We start from the raw sequence: 23,725 nt of genomic DNA, 5'->3' as shown, positions 1-23,725 counted from the left end.
TTTTACACAATAGGCTACATGTGAGACAATTTTTCTTATTGGCCCGGTTGTTAATCTTACTCTTTTTAACTATTTTATGTGTGTGTGTGGCCACATCTGATATACAGCTCTCACTACGAGGCTTTATCAATACATTTTGCAAGACCTGAGAGAAGGAGAGCAAACTAACCAAGCCCAGATCTCACTCAGACGTGACATTTGTTCAGAGACGATTAGCCAGGTTGTAATTTGTGGCATAATTGCCTCACCCACCCACAAGTGCATGGGTGTGTGTATGCGTTGTGTGTCTGTGTGTGTGGCATACGGTGGTCCCAGGAGTGTCCGCCTAATTGCCTGACAGGACTATAAGTTTTGTGGCGCGCTCCCACCTTGTTAGGTCCTTTATCCCTGATGCTCTTCAAACAAGACCTGGTCACAGGTGGGCCTCATTTGCTTCCCTATTGAACAGGAGTACTTTAATTGCACAGGGGGTGTCCTGGGATTAAAGAGGTGGGTGGAATATCAAGTGACTTCCTGTATGTTAGTGGCAGATGGGTGTAGGGAAAGACCCCTGAACTCAGGTGAGGAGATGAGATGACAAAGAGACTGATGCTTTTGATTTCGAGGGAACGACGAACACTGCAACTTTTCAAACTGAAATAGTGCAACGTCCTGAATGTTTCTGATGAATGGATCGAATGGGGAAGTGTTACTTAAATATTTCACAAATTTATCATTTGAAAGGTGTAATAAATATTTGTTTGCTTTTGTTTTGTGCTCTCTTTCAGATTCTTCCTAAAGTTCTTCCTCAAGTGCAATCAGAACTGTCTGAAGAATGCAGGGAATCCACGAGATATGCGCAGATTCCAGGTGACTGAAGTCTAAAATTTCACACATCATCCTTTGTCTATTTCTGTTTGTCTCTCACTGTCTGTCTCTCTTTTTGCAGACAATGCACAGCTACACTACACAAAGTCAATTTGAATACATTTCTATTATTGGCACTGAAGGAGGCAAAACCCAGGGAAAGAGAGAGTGAGGGATTTTGTGTCCTGTGCTATCTGGACAGAATATTTATTAGGGAATACCATCTGACACAAATAAGGATATAGGATTTAAGAGTGCCATCAATTGTGTTCCTGACAGATTTCTGAGCCTCAGCACAGAGGGGAAGACGATCCAACCACATGTAACAACAGTGTTAACTCAGGATCTGTCTGGCAGCGGAAACACATACCTTCTTATACACACATATGTGCAAGAATGCGCGCGCACGCACACACACACACACACTTGGATGGATGTTCATATAAGCTAGGAGCGCATATGTTTGCTTTCTCTACGTCCCTCTCTCATTCATACCCACATATGCATACACTTAAACTCACACATATGCAGTTCACTGTATAGCCAATGAAAACCATCTTAAGCCATCTGAAAATCATCATTATTGCGGGCTGACAAAATGCTGCGATTTACACTAAAAGGACATGACCGTTGAGCTCTTCAACTGCTTCTTTAACCCTCTCGCTTCTAATGTGTCAAGTAGTTGAACCTTGAAATGATTGACCCCTCCCCCCCCTGCTGATCCATGTATCCAACCATCCATCCATTCTGCCCAGACACTTTCACCACAAGTAGCCCACTAGGTCAAGGTGAGAGAGTAAGAGTTTAGTGTGATTTGTCCTATCAGGATAGCGACAAACTACAGGAGGGTGTCCGTCACTGGCAGCACTGTTCTGTGATAGACACACAAGCCAGTATCCTCCAGGAGGAAGCCCAGACATGAAACAGACAAGACAGGGTGTCCCCTCCTGATGTCACCACCATCAGACCTCCCCTGCCTCCTCGAATCTTCCCTCAGGGTGAATGTGGACTGATGCATGACAGCCACCAAGGGCTTTTACCTCTCATTCCTGTGTGTCAAAAGGAATGCAAGAACTAAGTTTCTTTTTTGTGAAACTAAAACATGTACATCGAATCTAAAACAACATTTTAGATTTTTTTTTTGCTGATGATCATCCCCTGTCTTCAGTCCAACAGTTAGTATGCCATTTTCCCCAAATAGATTTCCCAGATGCTCCACCATAGGTGTTTCTCTGGCCAAAGTTGTGTATTCTGCATGCCTTCCACTCCACTTATTACCCCCCAAAACCAGCTGGAGGCCAGAGAGGGCCCAATCCATCATCCTCAGCTTGGCCCAGCTCTGAACCTGCTCACAAGAATGGAGCTCTTTCACTTCCCCTTCTCTCCCCCTCTTCCCCCTTACACCCCCACCCTTCCCTAACCAACCAAAAAAAAGCGCCCCCTTAAATTCCACTGCTACACCGAGGTCACTTACCGGCGAAGCAAACCTGAGAGGGGCTCTCTGTTTCCGGCTCAGAAACACTTTGGCCATTCACATGCGGCTCAATGTTTGGAAGATGTGGTAGCCAAAAAAACAACAACAAAAATAAGCATTATGAAATATAGAGTGTGGCTTGGAATCCGATCCTAGTAAAATGTTTGTTGAGTGATGGGATGGAGTACGGTTCAGTTGCTAATGACTCCAGTAATATTTTAAAAGGGAGGCCTTCCATCCTCAAATAGATGGACAAGCTGATCAATAATTCTGAGCTTCAGCTATGATGACAGTAAACGGAAATGGTATTTTAGTGATTGAAAAGTCAATTAGCTGAACACAAATGCAAGACACTAAAAAGCAAAAACAAAATGGCTGTAAAGCAGGGTAACTGTAATGTGATATGTCCAAAGAGAATAACCACTTCAAGAGGTTTGACAATAGTAATCAATAACACACAGGCATGTACCTGGACACAGCTGTTTCTAAGCATTCATGCATTCCCTGTACCCCAGAGCATTAATGTTTCTCAGTCTTCATTTTTTTTATTTATCTTACAATGTATTAAATTGCATGTTTCACCTTCACTCTTGTTGCAGGTTGTCGTATCGACGACCGTCAATGTGGACGGCCATGTCTTGGCTGTCTCTGACAACATGTTCGTACACAACAATTCCAAGCATGGGCGAAGGGCTCGCAGACTCGACCCTTCAGAAGGTACGCCTCCTTATCTGGAGAATGGTAGGCACATTTTTACATCTTATAATTTGCTACACTCCTTTTTCCTCCTAGTTTCTTTCAGACATCAACCCATTTTACAAATCACACACCTAGTTGCTTCTAGTTGCTTAGAGTCATTTGTTCCTCCATCACTTTAATTTTTAACTTTTTAAGTTGCTTTTTTTGCTCCATCATACCTATCATCTTGACTGGAAATAATATGCATTACTGTGTGTATTCATTATGTCGATATCACTAATGATGAGGATAACACTCAGGCTAATTCACGATTTTAAAATGTTATACTACTTCCAGTCTCCTAATGCACCTACATTTGTCCTAAAAGCCTATGTGAAACATGATCAAATTGCTTAAGAATTTGGCTGTGAGGTCAATTTCCTGTCATTGGGTTCTGCAGATTTAGCTGTGAGTGAGCTGAAACAGGGGGAGGAAGGAGAAAGAGAGAAGGGAGGGGGGGAAGAAAGGGTGGGTTGATAGTGTGTGTGTGTGTGTGTGTGTGTGTGTGTGTGTGTGTGTGTGCGCGTGTGTGTGCATGCGTGTGTGTGGAGTTGGGGGGCGGCCTATGAGAAAAACAGAACTTACTGTTTTTCTTCCAACTGATTCCATATGATAGACTGATTGCCTGCTCAGCCAAAAGAGAAAAAAGAAGGACCACCAAACCATGGGAAATTCAAAAAGTAAAATGCACTAAACATAACCTTATGACCCTCATGGCCTCCACTCGCAGATGGGAGCACACACAGCTGAAAGATTGAAAGGAGAAAAAAAAAGCAGAGAACTGACTTGGGCCAAATTGCTTATATTCAGATTTCAAGAGCCTATTATGGCTGGGCAAACAGTTTATATACACCACTGACTAAAACAAGCTTCTCTACACATTAATGGGCATTAATGGTTCTATCACCAAAAGCAAATGTAATGTTTAATACAACAACGACTAATAAAAAAAAAAAAAAAAAAAAAAAAATTAATATATCTCAGTGCTCTTCAGTCCTAGTGGGGGAAAAAGCTAATCTATTTGTTTTTGTCTTTATTAATGACTCCTCTACTGGAGAACAAAATCAAATAATTAAAGTCCTGCCCGGAGCACCAAAGTCATTATGTTCGCTGACGTTCTGTTTGTGTGTTTCACGTTTATGACACGATAGGTGTGGATCGCCTAGCAACCAGTTTCTTAATGAGGGGAGCAATTAAAGAGGTTGAGCCCTCGCCTCCATGTTCCCCCTGTCCCATGGGATTCTCTGTTTTGTGTGTCTGTGTATGTGTGTGTGTGCTTGTGTGCTTGTGTTCTTTACAGGTTACCTCTACCCATCCCTTTCTTCCTCTCTTCACCACACTCTTCAAAGCAGCAGAGTGACGCCCCGTAAAACAAGAAAAAAAGCTATTGTCAACCGCCCAGTTGAACATGTCTTTGTCTAATAATTTTTTTTTTTTTCCCTCTCTTTTCCCCCCTCTTTTTTTTTTTTTTTTTTTTTTTTTTTTTTTTTCCCCTCCTCCCCCCCATAACAAACTAATTTAACATGCATCAACAACGATTGCTGGCTTTGTTTGAGACACCTTTAACAAACAGAGATGTGAGAAAAGGCGACCCGGTCATAAAATGTAATTTTAGCCATGTCCTCCATAGTGCTTTGACAACTAGCAGGCAGACAGACAGCATGCTTTAAATTAGCAACACATTCTTCCTCGGGAGTTCACTGGGCGAGAAGCCTCAGATATGTGGTTGAAACAGAGGCATCCTTCCTATCAGCTCACACTGCACTTGTACCGACTTACTCGTTGATCAAGAGGTGCTGCCCCCTATTGGCACAGAAAGGGGATAGCCTGTGGATGACAGACTGAATCTTACCATGTGACATTTTTGTTCACTTGTGTGTACTGTCACACAACAAGCATATTATGCATTCAGACACGAATGTGCTTTGTGGCTGACTGTCACTCAAACATGTATAGATTCAGGCTCAAAGGTGCATAAACATGGTCACAAATAGCCGAGTCTTTCACACACAGCATCACCCCCCACACATGCAGACACACACGAACAGTGCAGCACCGACACACACAGACTCTTTCTCTCTCTCTCTCTCTCTCACACACACACACACACACGTTCCTTAGCTCAGTTCCACCATTATAGAGCCCCAGACAATATAGGAGACTCAGCATAGAGCCTGCAGCGCCTGCCTCATTTGCATGCCAAGTGGCTGTAATGCTGTTAGGGTTTATGCAATAAAGACAAGTGAATCCAGACTGCTGGGCCTAAGAGGAAGAAAGAGAGGGATAAAAGAAGGAAGGGGGGAAAAGGAAAGGAGAAAGAAGGAGAGAGTATGAGAGAGAGAGGTTGAGAATGAGTGAGATGCTGAGGAAGAGAGAGAAAGAGCGAGAGAGAAAGAGTCAAAGGGAACAGATGGCCCAGGGAGAGGTAAAAGGTATAATCCCATCAGCTGCACTATCAACCGACCATCTGGACATCCCACAGCACAATTACAACACATTTCAGCAGGCAGAACAAAGGACGGCTTCGCGGGGCCACATCAGACCTGTTTGAGTGTCACAATACTAGAGCTGGGACCTCCTCTGCTCAGATCTCGGATCGGTTTTGACGTCCACTGCGGCTAACCCTATCCACTGAGGAAAAAGATTAGGACGGATCACAGATCGGCGGCCTGAGGTCATTTCACAGCAAAGTGGATCTTTAAATAAATTCAAAATGGCAGGGTAACAATTCAGCACAAAACTAAATTGACTTCAAATCAAGTAAAGTTCCTCTACTGTAGCCCAACGTTTGCAAAGACTTAGTGATGCAGCACTCAGACCGGCAGGCTGGCTCTTTGCATCCTCATCCGTCCACTCGTCATGATGCCTATCATCTGCTGAGGGGGCATTGTGCGTGTCTGTCATCAGATCGCCTGCGCTGACTGTGTAATCCACTTCGCCACGGTCCCCATTCAGCACATGCTCCCCTCTCTGTCTGTGCATTGAGACATATGCAAATTTTTAGGCAGAAGGGTGGAAGGCTTAGGGCCTCAGTCTCTGCCTCTCCATGGGTCCTTCTGTGTGTGGGAGGGGGCACTGGGATTTCCGAGGTGGTGCGTCTGTGCTTGTGCCTGTGTGTGTGTCTGTGTGTGCGTGTGTGTGTGTGTGTGTGTGTGTGCGTGTGTGTGTGTGTGATTGCGTATGCCTGTCGTAGGTCTCAGGCTGCAGCTGCCCCCCAACAGTCACCGTCACCATCAGGCCCTTTCTTGCCTCCTCCTCCTTCCTGCCCCCCCCTTTCTCATCCCCAAAGTCAATTTGTTTACAGTAATTTTGAAGGGTGAATTATTTGCTGTAATCGTCCGCACTGATGAAGGTCAGGCCCTTAGAGGGGGCCCAGCATGCCCATAGAGGGTTGGTCCTCTTTCAGACGCTCCGCTTCGCAATTAAGGAAAGCAAATGTCACTCCTCCAGGCCTCACAAATGAAAATCTGTACGACGGTGATTAGCATGAAGTCAACAGCGCCTGTTAAAGTCAGATTCCCTGTAGTACCAATTTGTGTGTGTGCACTTTATGGGCAGGGAGAGAGAGCAAACATGACCTGAACAGACCCAACAGCAAGGCAAACAAAGGGAGATGTCTTGTCGGAGGTGATCCATACAACAATGGCCGACTGTGATTTACTTACTGGATGGAAAGGATAATAGAGGTTTAGAACTGAGCTTCTAAAGAAAAAAGGAACTTGCTGAAATAGTTGCTCACATTTTGAAGGGGAGGAAAAACATGCACAATTCATAGTGTATTAAAAGATATTGATGGAAATAGATTAAATTTGATATTGCTATTTTATGGCTAGCTGTCATGCTATTTCTGTTGTAAACACGGTGTTGTGCTGAACACCATATTAAGGTAATGCATCAAATGACAGTGAATGTGAGGCACCAGATCACTCAAATTAGATTATAATAACAACCCAGACTGTTGATGAATGGCAGAGCTACGTAGCAGAAGTCATGCCAGATGAAAAGCATTGTAATAAACAATATGAAATGGATTGAATCGATCACAAAAAGAAAGAAAAAAAACCTCAATCTGAATAATTCATGAGTGCATTTCACGTTATGAAACCTGAAGCTACACTCAGTGTGCCTTCACTGTACTGCATATGCAGAACAAAGGTAATGAAATAACATGAACCAGCAAAGCTTTAGCTTGTCATTTCCACTTTAACAGCCCGTATTCTTGACTCATTTAAGATGTGTTCAACTTTGAAATTTTACTGTACATGCGGGTGCATGCTTAATCAATTCTGATAGCTACATTTGCCCTGACACATAATTTGCTCCATCAAATCATTTTCCTGGCGAGCCCGGCGTTTAGCCTTTGTGAAGTGGACCATTTGAAGGGTCTGCTTAACTACACCACTCCAGCGCGCTGATAAATGATTTTGATTCTCATGCCTTAAAGAACAAATCCATCATTTTTTTTCCAGGGGCAATTTCCATGATATGTCTTTGTGAGAGAGACATGGAGGTGATGCAGTAATGTGTCTGTCTGGAGAGAGACATGGGCCCGAATGTTAAAGCTTAGGTGCTGAATTTGCTCTTCTCTTTGTCTTGGATAAGCAGCCACCCCGTGCATCAAGGCTATCAGCCCAAGTGAGGGATGGACCACTGGAGGAGCCACTGTCATCATCATAGGGGACAACTTCTTTGATGGCCTACAAGTCGTGTTCGGCACCATGCTAGTATGGAGTGAGGTATGATGTAGAGTTTATAGAGTTGACTAAACTTCAGTAATAGTATTATAAATTCAGCTAGTTTTAATTCACTTTCACGCCAGTAGTGTAACAGTACTGACTCTCTAGTTTGTTATTACAGAGGGCTCATTATTTATTTTCTTTTCCCCTGTAATCCAGCTGATAACTCCCCACGCCATCCGCGTCCAGACTCCACCTCGGCACATCCCCGGTGTTGTGGAAGTCACGCTGTCCTACAAGTCCAAGCAGTTCTGCAAAGGTGCCCCTGGGAGATTTGTCTATACTGGTGAGTTAAAACCTTCTCTTCCTCTGTCCTTCTACAGGCTTCTCTTGTGCCCCCCTCCTTCTCCTCCATCTGTCTGGATGGAGCCCTTATCCCCAAGTCTATGCGCTAATAATGAACTAACCAGGGCCCTGCTTGCTGAATGTTAAAAGTGTGAGATCTGCACTGCTAGCGAAAAGGTGTTTTGTGGAGGGGCTCCTACAAGTGCAATTGGATCCCCCTCTAACCTCCCATCATACAAGGGCGCTGCCAAGCTCTGTTAAACTCAAGCTGTCAGGATATCTCATTCTGCCAATTCTCTTTATCTGCCCTATTGAGAGACAGATAATGCTTTCTGCTAATTTGCTGATTTTGTAAAGCAAAATGTGGTTTCATATTTTAGGAATCAGATTAGAAAAGCAGTATCCAGGTTAAGAGTGTGTCTGAAGTTATTCGCGTGTGTGTTCAATATGAATTCATGGGAGAGAAAGTGTGCAAAGAGACGAGAGAGACGTGTATGTGAGAGAGAAAGGGTGTGTGTGTCACACTATAAGTAAGGGATCTGATTATCTTGGCTAACAGAAGGAAGTGGTGGTCTTATCTGTCATCATTGGTGAGGAGACAGAGGTTGCAGGGGTCAGAGCCTGTCTGACCTGGAAGCCTCTGTCTGTTCTAACTCTGATGGGCAGAATGAAACAGGGGGCGCGTCAAAGCACTCTCACTTCCCCCGCACCCCCACGCCTCCAGCACAACCCTGGCCTTGAGCGCAGCAGAATTGCAAAGTGGGGGCTGCCCCCATCCCCCCCCCCCTCTGAAACCTCCATCCAGACCCCTCCATACTGGGGCAGCTGTTTCTCATCAAGTCCCCCCTCTCTTGCTCCACTACCACCACCGCTACCACCCCCAGCCATCCGTCCCCTTCTCCTCCAACCGTGCAGTCTGGCCTAGCTCTCCTGCATTTAACCTCCCTAGCAGGAGCGGAGCAGAGGCCAACAAGGCACCAGGATAATGAAACAGGAGTGTAGTGTGGTTGCGTAAGTGTATGTGTGTATGTGGGTCTGTTTGTATGAGAGTGTGAGAGCGAGGGAGAGGGAAAAAAGTGTGTGCGCGCACGAGTGTGTGTCTGTGTGTACATGTGTTACTGCACAGCCCTGAGAAGGTGTATAAGTTAAGACATTAATGGCTTCTATAGCACCCTGGTGAAAGTGCCAGGTCCCTTAAGAACAGACCCCATTAGTCACAGAGGCTAAGCGGATTGGGATGATTACCATCAGGTTTTACTGGGGAAACATGTCCCCTTCTCTCTATCTTTGTTGATTTTTCGCCCCCCCCCATTCTTCCTCTCTGTCTTCCGTGGGTTCCTACTCACTTCCAGTTAGTATAAAGATACAATTACCCCTGGAGGCAATGGTGGTACAATTGATTAGTGCGCTGAATTAAAAGAGAAAGTCACGAATAGACAGGTCCGGCTCCTCTGCTCTGCTATTCCCTGTGTGGCTCACCCTGATTGTACAAGGGTTGACGCTTGAGAGAATGAAACTGTTAAAGAGAGCAGAATGCATAACACTACAATTAGGTACCACTGATTCCATATGTACTGTAATTGCTAGGTGAAAGGATGTTAGCTACTTCTTTTAGACATTAAAACGTGAATGGGCTGATGCATTGAGCGCAAGAGAGTGGATCATGTATTTAAGAGCAAAACAGCTTTTAAACCATCGCTTTTCCTTCTGTGTTACAGCACTTGAAAAAAAAAGTGGCACTACATGAACAAATAGGTTTGAAATGACCTAGAGTTACAATAGCAAATTACTAGAGTGAAAAGAGCATGTGCTGTCTAAAAGGGCCAGAATGTTCCTGTGTCATATAGGAGAGCAACATGTGCATATCAAAGGTCTAGTTATCAAGGCATATGGCTTCAAGCATGACTCGAGAGCACGGCTTGAGAGGAGTGCCTTTTTAGAACTTTTTTTTTTTCATGTTGACTCTTCTTGCACCACCACCCTAATTGTGGAGATTTAACTCGCTCAATTTAAGAAATTATCACAAATTACCAAGAGTCAACACAGAGGAGACTGCAGCCAATTCGAACAGCAGAGGGACACGTCCTCACTCGGGTTAGTACCCTGGAACAGCTCCAAAACTCACAATCCATTCTCAGAAAGAGAGCACCCTGTAATGTATGTCAAATAATCCTGTTGGCATTGACTATTGAATGTTTAAAACACTAATGAGACAAACAGACATACTATATAAAACTTTAGTAGGTTGTGGTTCACTGACTGCTTCAAGGAGCTTATATCTGTACTTTAATTGGCATACTTTTAAAGGAAAGACACTTTGGTTATTTTACAGTCTCTAGCTTGTACCTTGTAACAAAATGTCCCTTGGAGCTTGCTAGCTTGTCCTCTGTCTAATCCATGTATTGGTTATCCATTGGTTCAACTGTCAGCAAGGTTGTAGAAAATCAAAAGGAGAAACTCCTGGCTGTACCTGAGGTCAATACTTTGTTATACTTAACACTTTATTAAGCACTGCAAACAGTACACTGGTTTGATCAGGTGATTTCTTAAACAAAAAATCTCCATTTTCAGCCTCATTTGCAGCACCTTAACCTTTTTACTGCATGGTTACAGTGCTGTATGAAAGAGTAAATCATAAATAAAAACTTTGACCATACAATTCGTCCAATTTAAGCTCCTAATTGCATCAGAGCTTTTGGTTTTCTATCTTGGCCAAGTTTCCACGAGAGCTCCCCTCAAGGGGCAACGATGCAGGCCCTTGGTAATATGGTTCTGCAAGCAGTCCTAACACACTCAGCCACTATTTATCCTAATCAGTGACATCCACATAACCAGGATTGCTTAAAATGAACCCCTTCCGCGCCCCAGAAAATGCACATTTACCGGGACCCCATTTGTCATGGGTAAATTGAGGGTCAGTAAACTTCGCCTGTATCCTCCAGTGGGGATCCAGGACATGCATCATAACGTTAGGAGAGAATGATTGGCGAAGGCGAGCTGTCACACATTTGTCAGGGGGAAGGGAACATTATTTGCTAATTTCCCAAGCTGGGCACTGACAGGGTGCTTCGTCTTCAGACCTTTGGTGACCAGCATGGCTTCTCAGCTATTAGTACAAGTCAAGTGTTTTTTTCTTTTTTTTTTCCTCCTCACTGTAAAGCGGCAGTAATAAGAGCCAGTCGTTCGACCTCACAAGATCGCAGCGCAGTGGATGAAGGATTTTGGATGGAGTAGATGCCCCATACAGTGAGCTGCTCTTGCCAGGCCTTAGTTGAGGGCAGACAGCCTTGAGGGCTGATGGATCACAAACTTTCCTCGTCAAGGTGACGCTATCGACTCCACTGCACCAAAATCTGACAAAATGGGTATGAGGCAGTCATTCATCAACATAAGGACAAAGGGGTCATGTGTGCTTCACTCAATACTGGTGGAGATCAAGAAATGTCAGCCCTGTAAGGGATGGAAAAGGAAAATGTTTATAGTGCAGAAGTAAGGTCTCTCTGACGTAAAGCTTCAACTACAATTAGTTACTTTATGGTTGTTAAAAACCACCTTTATGTGCATGTACAATGGATCCACCCAAACTAAACCAACAACCTTGTAGCGTTGCAAATTAGAGATATAAATAGTGATATCCAGTTTGCATATCCAAAATTAAACTTACTTCCTGTTCCAGTCTTCTAGAGGGAGGAACAAAATGTTATGCAGTCTTGGAACCTCCTCTCCCGCCGAAAAAATTAAATAAACAAACACAGACGTCTTTATCAACACATCAGATAGGGCCCTGTGCTGTTCGGCCTGCGAATCGGGCCTATCCTTACGTCTCCTCCCAGCCCTGCCTTTACTTTGAAGTCCCAGACTCAGAAGCTGATCAGATGGAGAGCTTCCTTTTCATTTCCTGTCCTGCAGGGTTGGGTTTGGTACTCAGTTGGTTGTTGGTCAGTGATGGGGTCTGGCCTACAGCAAAGATATGCTATAATCAAAGGCATTCAAAGAGGTATGTAAACAGATTTACAGCTTTAGAAGAGGACTTGCAAACACACACCAAATACTTCATATAAGCATTGTATATTTTAAATTCCTAAATCTGCTACACACAGCATTTCAAATTTGAGACAATTTTAAATTTATCTGCAGATTCTTCTTTTTTTTTTTAAATTCACCCTGCGGTATGAACTGCTGCGAGTAAGGATGGAATAGGCATTTATAAATGTCATCGCCACAGTCAAGTGGGTTGTAACCAGTTGGCACAACAGTTTTAGCATGTGTCAAAGCATGTTATCCACTAGCCATATCCCCATACCTGCCTGTCTCATTACAACTCTGGTATTTAGCACCAGCTCCACAGGAGTAGAGCAGACACTCGTTGCCAAGTTAGATGGGCCTGGTTTGAAGGCCTTGTGAGCTTGTGTGGAGCGCGACAAGGTTCCACGGAGGAAGGTCCTTGTGTCCAATTAGAGGGCTGACGTGACACGTGCTTACACTCCCCCACTGTCAGGCAGCTTGTCAGGTAGGCTTTGAGAAGCACACTGTGGCATTATTCCACAGCGTGTTATCAGCAAGTGACCTGTGAAATCCAGCTCCCGGAAATTGATTGAAATAAGTACTTGCAGTTGAGCATGTATTTCCCCCATTACACCTCTCTGTGAAATGTATTGTGGGTATCTTTCAAGAGAAAAATGAAAGTATGGCTGTGTGTTTTTTTTCTCTCTCCCAGTAAGGATCGTATTCATTGATTTAATTTTAATTGGACCCACTTTTTGTCCCACAGTATCGTTAGAGGTCTGTTTTGTAATGGCTCTTAAAATGGATTGTCCTCAGTAAGTCACAGCATCAGTCCTCTGCCACAGGAAAGATAGACGGAGGAGGCAGGGTGGGGGCTCTTGATAGACGAGGATCTTTCCCCTCCTCCTCCTCCTCCTTTCTCTACCTCCTCTTCTTGCCCCATTTTCAGTATGATCCACACCCAACGGGCTTTAAAAGAACTCCACACCCCCCTCCTCCTCCACAGCTGCATTTTGATTGAAATTCATCGGCAAGTTTATTGAGAAATGAATGAGGGAGGCAGCACGGTATTGACTTTGAGAGGAAAACACAACTCATCTCGAATGAGGGGGAAAACGCGGCCGTAATTTAGCTGTCATCGATCTGTGCCCCGTCCATGTATTGATCTTCATTTTACAATATTAATTTGCGCTTGCAATCAGCTGTGAAGGGAACCCATTTGATTTCTGTTGGCCGGTAATGTGTGAAAGTCCGCCGACGTCCTTAGAGAAGTGGCACACATACTTTAAATGTCATCTAAGCGGATTGAACAGGTGTCTTTGGCCCTTTCTAATAATACAGCCAATATGAAGGGAGTATGAAATTATGGATGTGCAATCTGTAACATTGCTCCCTTTTAACCGTGTTAATTACATTTTATCTGTTGCAGGAGCAATATCTGCTGGAGACTGTAACTGTCTAGTTTTTTTCATCTGTATTGGCTCAAAGTTCATGAAATTTCAATGAACATTGATCTGTCTCCATTGATTTATCCTAACTGCAGATCTTTGAAATTTTAATTTCCTGTTCATCTTGAGACTGCTGGAGATGGAATCACTCAGTGGTAACTGGCTGCAGTGGATGGAGATGATATGGTCAGTGGTTAAACAGATGAGGTTTGCTTTGCGTGAGTTTGCTGTGAAAATTCCGATTTGGCTTGGTTTGGTTTTTTAAAGATGGTCCCTACATCTGCATGCGTGTTTTCTATTCTCTCAACACTGGAACATATCTATTGTGGAGCAGCAGCATGACTTCTGCCTTCTACCTCCTTTGTTTGCACAGTATTCAATTTTAACTCCTTACAGTAACACTGAGAAGATATTCACTCTTTAAATGTCTCCAGTAGACTCTGCTGAACACCAGCGAGGCAAGGTCATTATGTGTGTTGATGCTGTTCTGAACTGCATCCATCTAACAGACCGCAGGTGCCTAGAAGGCTTCAGTTAGACTGTTTGACAAGTCACAAATGCAATAACACTTGAATGAACTTCTGCCTGTGCTGTTTATCTGTCTCTCCCTTTCCAACTCCCACTCCACCTCTAATTTGTGTTAAGGGGAAAGAAAAAAAATAACTGCTCAATGGTGTAGGAGGAGTGGAGATAAGCTCGAAGCAGTTAAGTATAATTAGCGAAAGTAATAGCTGGCAAATGGCAACAAGGCTAGGTTTTTATCTCCTGGAAAGATAGAGTTATCGTAATAAGCTGTAATGGCTGGCAGGAATGCTAGTACTCTGTGCAAGCTTCCATTCAGGCTCATAGACTTAACAAGGAACAATTTCCCTTAAATTTACTGCTTTGCTCAAACATTTCCCCATGTCTATACCCAGATACTGTAAGTCAATACATGTGTTCAATCCACTTCCATATAGACTGAGGGCACACAGTAGTGTATTGCCATGTAAGCACTTCTGGCTGCCAACGTCGGCCATGTTACACTGTTCCTGTAGAGCGGTTACTCATGTCCTATTTCTAGAGAACATGGAGAAGGAGCAGCAGACCACACTCAGATGCCATGTACACGCCATCCACTCTACATTTTAAGTGAAGTAGCTAGCTGGGGCGGCTAAAGGATTTCTCAGAGAAAATGTGTTTTAGTAGCATGAAAGGACGGGCAGATTAAGGTGTCAGATCAAAATAAGATTGGGAAGTGCACATTCCAGGCAGAGGAATTCTACTGAAGCCCTGCCATGAACGCTTGTGCGCATGCGTGATATTCAAAATTGGAAATGATACGGTCACAGCTGCACACCGAGTCATGCATTCCATTTCTTCATATTCTGAAACATGATCATTTACTCTCTAGACTGAGAAAATAACTGAAATATTCATAAACACCGTCTCTCAAACATCCATGTGGAAGGAGCAAGTCTCTTTCTTTGTCAAGAAATCAGTTACCATGTTCTTTCCAATAGTTATCAGCCGTTAAATTTGAAACATTTGCTGTCACTTTGTTGTCTCATTACTTTTGTTAAATCATCTCTGAAATAAAACCACGGAAACAAAGCTACAAACAATTATATCTTTGCATATGTACCGTAAGTAGGGAAAACAGATATAAGCGTTGTAATTGAACAAAGCATGCAACCTGTCTAAATCTAAACCGAAAATGAGAGAAAATGAAAATTCTATTAGTCCATAATGTTCCCTTGGTACCCCTTCACATGTGCTCTTCATCTCTCCTGCAAAGTATTCAAATGCAAGCCCTGCCTTACCTCCCCGTGTCTCTTTTTCTCTAATTATCCATGAGGTCAGTAAGCAAAATGGGGAAGAAGCCAGGAGATCAATACAAATTATCCCTGAGCAAACCAGTGCTGACAGTTTGAATTGCAGCATATGTTTACCCAAAATCAGGCAATTTATCTTAATATCAGGCGAGTAATGCAGCAGGGGTGAGAGGTCACACAATCTCTCCACCTCATAATTACCCGCCTCTAAAACAGGAAAGTGGTATTGATTGGCCGCGAGCCGGGAAGCGGGCGTGACTGGAACGTGCCAGCGACCCCCCTCACACCAACCCCTATCATACCTCCCCCCAGTTCCCCCCACCTTCCTCTGTCCCTCCTCCCCTCGGCTAGACTCCCCACCCAGTGCAGGATTTATGGGATGTGTGTGGAGGGTTTCATGTTTCCTTGCAGCGACTGAGACCCCTTACAGGAGGGGTAAGGGGGGGACACACACGCTCCTACCACCCCCCACCCCACCCAACCCTTTTCACCATATTGTGTTGGAAGGACAAGGAGGGCCAAACTAATTTTGGCATGCATGGAGTCATGCAAGGGCATCAGAGAGCAGCTAGATTTGCCTGTTATATCTTTAGAAGAGAGTAAAGTTTACGACAGAGTGTGAAGTCAGAACATAATGATGTGCCAAGGATTAAAAAAGACATGGGGGGGGGGGAGGTTGGTGTAAACAGGGGACAAAGGCTGCTGTCAATGTGTGTGGTGTAAGAAAAAGTAAGAAGAGCAGTCCCAATGACTCTTGTAAAAGCTCAGCAGATGAAAGAAAATCTTTGCCTGGAAGAAAAAATGTGCGGAGCGCTGCGATGAATACACACATAACACATTTATTGTCCGGATTGAATATAAGTGCTCAGTATATATCATCAGCAGCTCTTACAGGATTATTGACATTGTCTGTCTGAACCAGTGTACATGCTATGACTACAAAACTGTCAACTCATCAACTGACAGCACCGTTTAGCACTAATGCAAGTCTCCATCAGCTGTCAAAAGCATTTGCATGAAATCAATAGCAGATGGCGGTCTGTGTCACCAATTTCATTACGCCGGGGTTGTTACAAAGATCATCTCCATGATAGATGAGATGGCGACATGTCGACATGTGGAGATCATGCCTGACGCTTGGACTGCGACTGCAGAACATTGAGCCATGTTTTAAACCTACACTGAGACAAGTTTAAATAAAATTTTTGACACATTTAAATTCCTCCATATGTTGGCATTTAATACGGTAAACTGTAAAAACTGCTGATACAATTCAGTTTGAAGTGTTCTTTAATGGTACAGGATACCCTACCCTTCGAATCACATTCATCATAATTCTTAGGTCCGCATTTACAGTGGGGCATCATTATCATTGGAAAGGCACATCAAACCTCTCCAAACCTAGGTCTCGTCCTGTACTGTACCTCTCTCCGGCTGTGTTCCCAGCATGCCTGGCGGGTTGTGTAGGCCCCAGCTGAGGCAGAGGACAGGAAAGCGTGATGTATCACCCTGAGAGAGCCCACTGACAGCCTCTGATGATGGATGGCCTGATTATGGAGTGCTTTTTACACATACACAATTTACATCACACTGAGCAGCGGGGTCTGGCAGGGCTGCCGTGCACATACACTCTCTCAGCCGGGCACATGCACTCACACACACACACACACACACACACACACACACACACACACACACACACCACACACACACAACACACACACATATGCATGCTCGTGTGTGTACACATGTACCGGACTGCCAGAGTGCATAGATAAGAAAGGGGGTGGAAATAACAAAAGAAAGGGGGCAAATTCCTTGCTACAGCCTTGTCATGTACAATCAATACGGCAGATCAATCCTTTATTAAGGAGAAGATGGCGTTCACCCACATTCCGAAGCGGACCTTTGTCGTTTCGGGACGCATGATGACATGTCAAATCAGATTTCCAGCAGTGTATGTTTTTGTGGTCTGGGGTTTATTCAGGTGTGCCTGGCCAGTAGGTCTGAATACCACTGTATTTGCAAGCTAGATCCTTGCTATTGATTAGCACCTCGCATTGTCCATGCTTGAACACATAATTGCTCCATGTGATCACGGTCGAGCTGGCAATTACTGTATTCAGGTTTTGGCAGAAGGGGTGCATGTGTTCGATTGTACGTATGTGTGTTGTACATGACTGCTGTATATATGCGTGAGTAGGTACAGTATGTGAGCGTGTGAGCATGCATGCATGTGTATTTAGATGAGAGGGAACAAAAGAAGGAGTAAGACACATGATTGTTCGTTTTCCTGCCGTGACTCCCCGGCTCGTGCTTCAGTGGCCCTGCCTGCCTGCCTGCCTGTGTGTGTGTGTGTGTGTGGGGGCGCGTTTGCTTGCTTTCACATTCTCTGGTGTTCAGCAGGTTCAGCGAGCTGTGTGGTGTTAATGCTGAAATTACATGCTGAGTAATGAGTGATGGGCCAAATTACAGGCTGAACAATGAATAGAGGCAGGCAGCTCTTATTAGTCTCCATAGAAAGCCATTGATTTATGAAGCGCCTTGCTCGACGGAGTTACTCTCCTGAAAATGATATCTACATTGAGAAGTGATGTTCTCTATTAAGTCGTTCCTTCCCCCTTTACACTGCTCTCCTCCTTTCCTCCCCTCCTTCTCTCCTCTGCCCTCCCTCCCTCGCCTGGTCCTGCCTCTGAGTGTACACATGATTGTTTAGAATCAGGCGGAGCTGTAAGGAAGCCTTTAATTACCCATTAGGACTGTCAGACATAAAACGCCCTGATCTCACCAAAGTCTGGGTTATGATTCATTTACTTTGTGCCTCTGATTCATCGCCCAATATGCCTCATGCCCCAGATTACTATTTGAGGGGTGGGAGAGATTAATGGCTCCATGGGATCTGCTGCCGTATTTCACGGGCCCAGTGTTGCAGTACAGTTGGTGCAGAAGGGTGAAATGACAGCAACTTACACTAGATCAATGTGTGGACAGCCTTTCACAGATTATTAAAGCTCGGTTAGATTAAAAGACCCCCGCTATGTAGTTTGCTGTAGTCAATATTCTGAAGCAGATAAAAAGGAGGGTCCCTCTGAAGGATTCTCAGACTGATGTAGGTCATCACGGCTGTTAATGGAATAACACTTGGTGACACAAGTGTCAGAGGAACCCGTGTCAGTTTCCATCACATGTCCCCCCCTGGATGTTTCATAAAACATTGTCTTGCCCCTGAGGTCTCTTTGAAATTAGGCATTCTGAAATGACTTTTGTTCTGTAAACTCCAACAGATTTCTCAATTAGTTTCTTCCTGTCTCTGGCAAAATGAGTCCTGAAATGGTTCTAATTTTCATTTTCCCTTTTCTTTCTTTCAGCCCTGAATGAGCCAACCATCGACTATGGTTTCCAGAGGCTGCAGAAGGTCATCCCCAGACACCCCGGCGATCCTGAGAGGTTACCAAAGGTCAGTACAGTGTCTCTGCAGCATGGAAAAAACCAGAACAGCAATTAGACGGAGCTGTCTGGGTTATAATGCCTTAATACTCTGAATGTGACAAATAAACAAAACAACATTACCATCAAGGCAGAGCACTGTGACCCCAAACCGTAACTGCTTTGCTTCACATATGTGGCTTACCCACTAACCAGCGTGGTAATGGTATTGGTTTTGTGTGTGGAGAGAGGCGTAAACTCTCTGTGTGGTAAAATAGCTCAATCAGGCGTTTTCCTCTCCAGTAGTCTGTGGAGATGGTAATCTGGTCAGAAACGACGTCTGCACCCTCATTACCCCACTCATGTTTTCCTTTCATTTTCTGCAGCTCGATTTGGTTTAATCTTTTGTTTACAGAACCCTGTGCCGTAAACCCCCTAGTCTTACTGCAGCTAATAGACAAAGACTGCATGTTATTATGCTTTGGCTTTCTTATTGTTTTCTTTTGAACCTGGGTGAAGGAGTTGAAAGCCACATCATCTTTAGACACACCGATGTGGCACATAAATAGGCTGCCATATTGAAAGACCTGAGCATGAAAACTAAGGTGCACATGTTTTTTTGTTATTTCCCTCCCCTGCAGAAACTCTTTGATTCTTTTACTCTTACCATTCCCTTTGATTCTCTTACTCTCTCTATTTCCTATTGATAAAATCTATCTGTTTTTTCACTAATTGCCACCCTGCCAGTAACCATTCCGGTGACTGACGTTCCAGATGTGTCAAGTGTAATAATATAACTGATTAGTACATTCAAAACCCCTTGGCATGTGGTAAAGTGGTGGCCACCTCAGAGTTTTAATAATACTGTAAAACCTTTAAAGACCTTATCTATTAAATCCCAGCATGCAACACAGTAATATCATTAATGTCCAACGGACAATTTAATAAAGAACAGACTGTGTGGTAGCTCTAGATGTTTGACCAAGGCAATGTGGAGAAATGGAACATCACAGCTAGTCCCTGGTTCAGTATATGAAGTGTTTCAATTAGACTCAGTCCCCGTGGAGACAGGAAACAACACCTAGACATGAAATGTTACTCTAATTTCAACTGTAAACGTAGACCAAAAGGTAAAGTACACTTGCCTTTAATATCCACATGGCTTTCTGTCTCCACAGGCATCACTGGTCAATCTAGCTACACTGTTTCCATTTTATAAAGTCAGTGTCTTTGTGAAATCCACATCTTTAAAACAAAGAGAGCAACAATGTTAAACACAGCTTTATTACAAAGAAACCTTACTTCTTTCCTTGAATACAAAGCGTTGTTGGCTGTGAGACAGATTTTGACACTGAACCCAAGATTAGTTTCCTGGGTGTGCATACACTTAATATAGCACGGTCTCCCGGCCTTTGCATGAAACAATCACAGAGTGAGATGAAACCCTGCACTTCCAATAAACAACATAAATATTTGATTTGCTCTCTAATGGACCCAAATATGGGGTTCAGGGGGCATGTAAATGATCCCACCAAGTGATTCGTCATTGTTAAGCTTGCCATCTGAGGGTCAGCTCACGGGGTCAAAAGCACATTCCCAATAAAACAGCCCGCGGCAGGCTGACGCTTGCATGTACATTTGGAATGAGAACAGAAACAGCATATAGAGAACAGCCATTACAGGGTGCAGGTGATGTTGGGAGACTCTATAAAAAGATGATAAAGCTGGAGGACGCACGGTGTGCATTAGCAGAAAGGCAAATCGACACCAAGTCCACTCACCGCCTCTACCCCCCCCCTCCCATGACTTCACCCTCCAGTTGATAATATTACTGCGCTATATTGATTTCCACCAGCCTTCTCCCTGGGACCAGTAAGACACGTGGTAATTGTAAGGAGACAGAAAGCCAATATGGGAGTGCTCATGGATAGCAAGGGATGCACGCTAATATTGTTGCTACACAGAGAAAAAAGGGGGGAAGCTGCCTCTGATTGAAGTTTACCTCGTAATTCTAAGACAACATCGTAGATGACAGTCTGACCCTGTGGGAGGAGTGGAGATATAAAAATTCAATGCAAAGTCCAGGGTGAATATGAAAGTAATAAGTGTGAGCAGTCAAGTGATGAGAAAGGAGATTGGTTTGCGGGCATCGCGTTAAGTGAAGAGAGACTTTGGAATTCACCCTCCTTTTTAAGATCTTGTTATAAAACAATTTTCTATTCATAATATAAAAAAGACAATTTATAATACCATTTTGTGCCCTCTGGCAGTAATGGACAAATAGACTGGATATCACATTATATCACACTCAATTTCTCTCTTCTGTAACAAATTAGATTCATTATGAAATTAAAAGTGGAAACTCAATATTGTTTTATTATTAAGCTGATTGCTTTGGATTCCTTTCTTTCCTTCCAAAATGAGCATAAGCCCATTCTTTTCCAATTCTTTGTGTAATCCACAAGGAGAAAATATTACAAATGTGTTCATGTCAAGCAATTACCCATGTATTTAAATGAATCTCTCTTCCTGTGCTCTTTGAAGTACCTTCATCTAATGGCCCTATGCTTCTAAATGCATTCATTACCTCAGGCTAGAGCTAACAGAGTAATTGCCTTACAGTTTTATAATGGCATTAGCACTCCAAGCTACATAACCTAGGCCCTCTTTTATTAACTGTGATAATATAAATACAACATCCATGTTAATCTAGTGCTTGAAGAATCACATTTGGGCTGTTTTAGACCACTTCTCCTTATTGTTAGATATTCTTTATGAAACATAATTTGTTATGGCTTCCTCTCATTTTTTTCTCGGCAATAACAAAAAAAGACCTCTAAATCGGAGGTGATCTGTCATCTGAGCAGCTCCATTTAAACAGTTGTTGAACACAAGACCTTTATGCAAAGCGAGGCAAACAATAGCAGAAATCTGTCACGCATTTGTCACAGAACAACAGAAATCATTTGAGGCCTTTAATTGTTTCAATTTAACATGGCGTGTTCTGATATGTCTCCATGACAAGAAAGCCAATTACACTTATGCAGGAGTAGTATTGAGATTTACATGGAAATGCCCTCAGAACACTATTCCGTGTTAATCGTATTCACAGCGTGAGCTGATATGCATGAAAGCGTCTCGTCAGAAGAAAACAAACTTCTTCCTTGATTGGGTGCAGCACTTCTCATCATCCTCGGATATGACTAGGTTGCACTTAAGCATAGCCGTGCGAGTCAGCTTGGTTAGTTAAGACACCACGCGGTAAACGACAGATTAAGGATGAGAGGCAATATCGTTTTCTCTCCTCCTTTTTCCAAGCTGTCCTTATGTCACTGCTGCAAAGTACCATATGGACAAGGAGGGAGAGGACGTTTTACAGAGAATGAAACATGGCTTGCGAACGCGACAGTCTTAATTGCTTTAATTGTTGTTTAAAATTGAGAGCCATGTAGAAGATCTTGAAATATGATAGAATAGATTATTGGTAATTATTAACTGCAGACAAAAAGAAAGAAAACCACTTTATCTCACTCAGCAAGAGAGAGAGAAATCTGTTCTGCCTGATGAGAACACATCAAGACAGCTGGTCCTCTCATTTAGTCTACCTGCCTCACGACAACCATAATTCTTTATTTGTATGCAAACTAGATGCATGCAACGTTGAGCATACACACCAATTTCAGAGGTAAATGCCCATTCTAAGAGCCACCCATCCGGTAGCTTGGGGTGGATTAAGCGATATGTTTCTATAAGAGAGCATGGCATACGCTGGAAGTGGCTTCTACAGTGATTCATCTTGATAAATCAAGGACTGTGTTAGATATGCTCCTCAGGATGAAAGGGCCCATACACACACTCCGTACACACTACATACGCTGTGCGTTTGGAAATGCAGGCCAAGTCTTGGAGGCCGCTGTTTGAAGGCGCGAAGGCTGTGTTTACATTCATTTACGGCAGCTGCCGTCTTAATCCCACACTGCTATTGCCAAGTGATGGAACACTTCAGACAAATTACCGAGGCCCGCAAAAGAAAACACAGTGAATGTGGGAAGAAAACAAGCGCCATCTGAGATGTTTCTGGTGACAGATTTGCATTGCTTTTAACCAGGGTTCTAACAGCGTAGTCTACAAATCTCTGCTCTACAGCAGGTGACAACAAGCAGGCATTTTAAAAAACACACGCAACAGTCATGTCTGCAACTTGCCTTTGTCAGATTAAATGCACTCTAAAAGAAGTAAAGGGTTTTCATAGAGCATATTGCCTTCTGTATTATAGAAAACAAAGACAGCAGTCTGGTTGCTTGAGAGGGATTTAATTGTAAGTGCTGAATTCAAAGAGCAGATAAAGACACACGAACGGGCCAAACCCCACCTAGCTGGAAGCCCGAAACAGAGTGGGGGGAACAGGATCCAGGGCCAACTCATTTTCAGTGTTAAGAGCCAAAGCAACACAGCTAATCCGCATTGTCAAGCGGGGGCAAGCATGCAGACATGGATAAGACCACATCCTGAGCATCCGTGTCCCCAAGGCACAAGCACCCAGCTCTTGCTGGATGGGAAGTCATTTGTGAAGTCCTTTGCAACAGCCAGTCAAAGAGGTTAATTGAAAAATTCCTTAATGTCATTACAACAGAACTAGATTAACCCAGAGCTAATTCACTTTATTGTTCTGAAGAGAGGGGACTCAGCGCTGAACTACAGAGCAAACGTGAAGCCCAGAATCAGGGGTGAGGTGTTGTTTTTAAAGGACTATGCCAGTTTAATTAAGATAGGGAACATTATTCACTGCTCTGCATGGTTGGAAGGAGCAAAGTGGTAGTGCTGTATAAATGCAGCACTGGTGCCTCTTAAATCAGGGTGGCTTTTATTTAGGCGGTTGAATATGTAAACATTTCTAAAGCTCTCTACGACCCTGCCGTGTAATGTTGTTTTTGATATTTTTGCTACTGTACG

The 23,725-nt window shown here is 43.6% G+C and overlaps 1 protein-coding gene across 5 annotated transcripts in view; it reads left to right on the top strand.

Annotated features, from left to right (window-relative positions):
• Positions 1 to 23,725, top strand: part of LOC120548287 (transcription factor COE3) — a 67,347-nt gene that overhangs the window by 38,610 nt on the left and 5,012 nt on the right. For 3 of the 5 annotated variants that reach the window (XM_039784421.1, XM_039784425.1, XM_039784423.1), the window contains exons 7-11: positions 768 to 849; positions 2,920 to 3,037; positions 7,661 to 7,794; positions 7,954 to 8,080; positions 18,715 to 18,803. In XM_039784421.1, the coding sequence (XP_039640355.1) occupies positions 768 to 849; positions 2,920 to 3,037; positions 7,661 to 7,794; positions 7,954 to 8,080; positions 18,715 to 18,803 (550 nt within the window). The remainder of the gene's footprint in view (positions 1 to 767; positions 850 to 2,919; positions 3,038 to 7,660; positions 7,795 to 7,953; positions 8,081 to 18,714; positions 18,804 to 23,725) is intronic. The other 2 variants (XM_039784424.1, XM_039784422.1) reach the window with 1 other exon arrangement.

This window comes from Perca fluviatilis, chromosome 19 (genome assembly GCF_010015445.1).
Source record: "Perca fluviatilis chromosome 19, GENO_Pfluv_1.0, whole genome shotgun sequence".
NCBI classification, from domain to species: Eukaryota; Metazoa; Chordata; class Actinopteri; order Perciformes; family Percidae; genus Perca; species Perca fluviatilis.
Note: the sequence above shows the minus strand (reverse complement) of the source record. Positions and strands in the feature narration are given on the sequence as shown.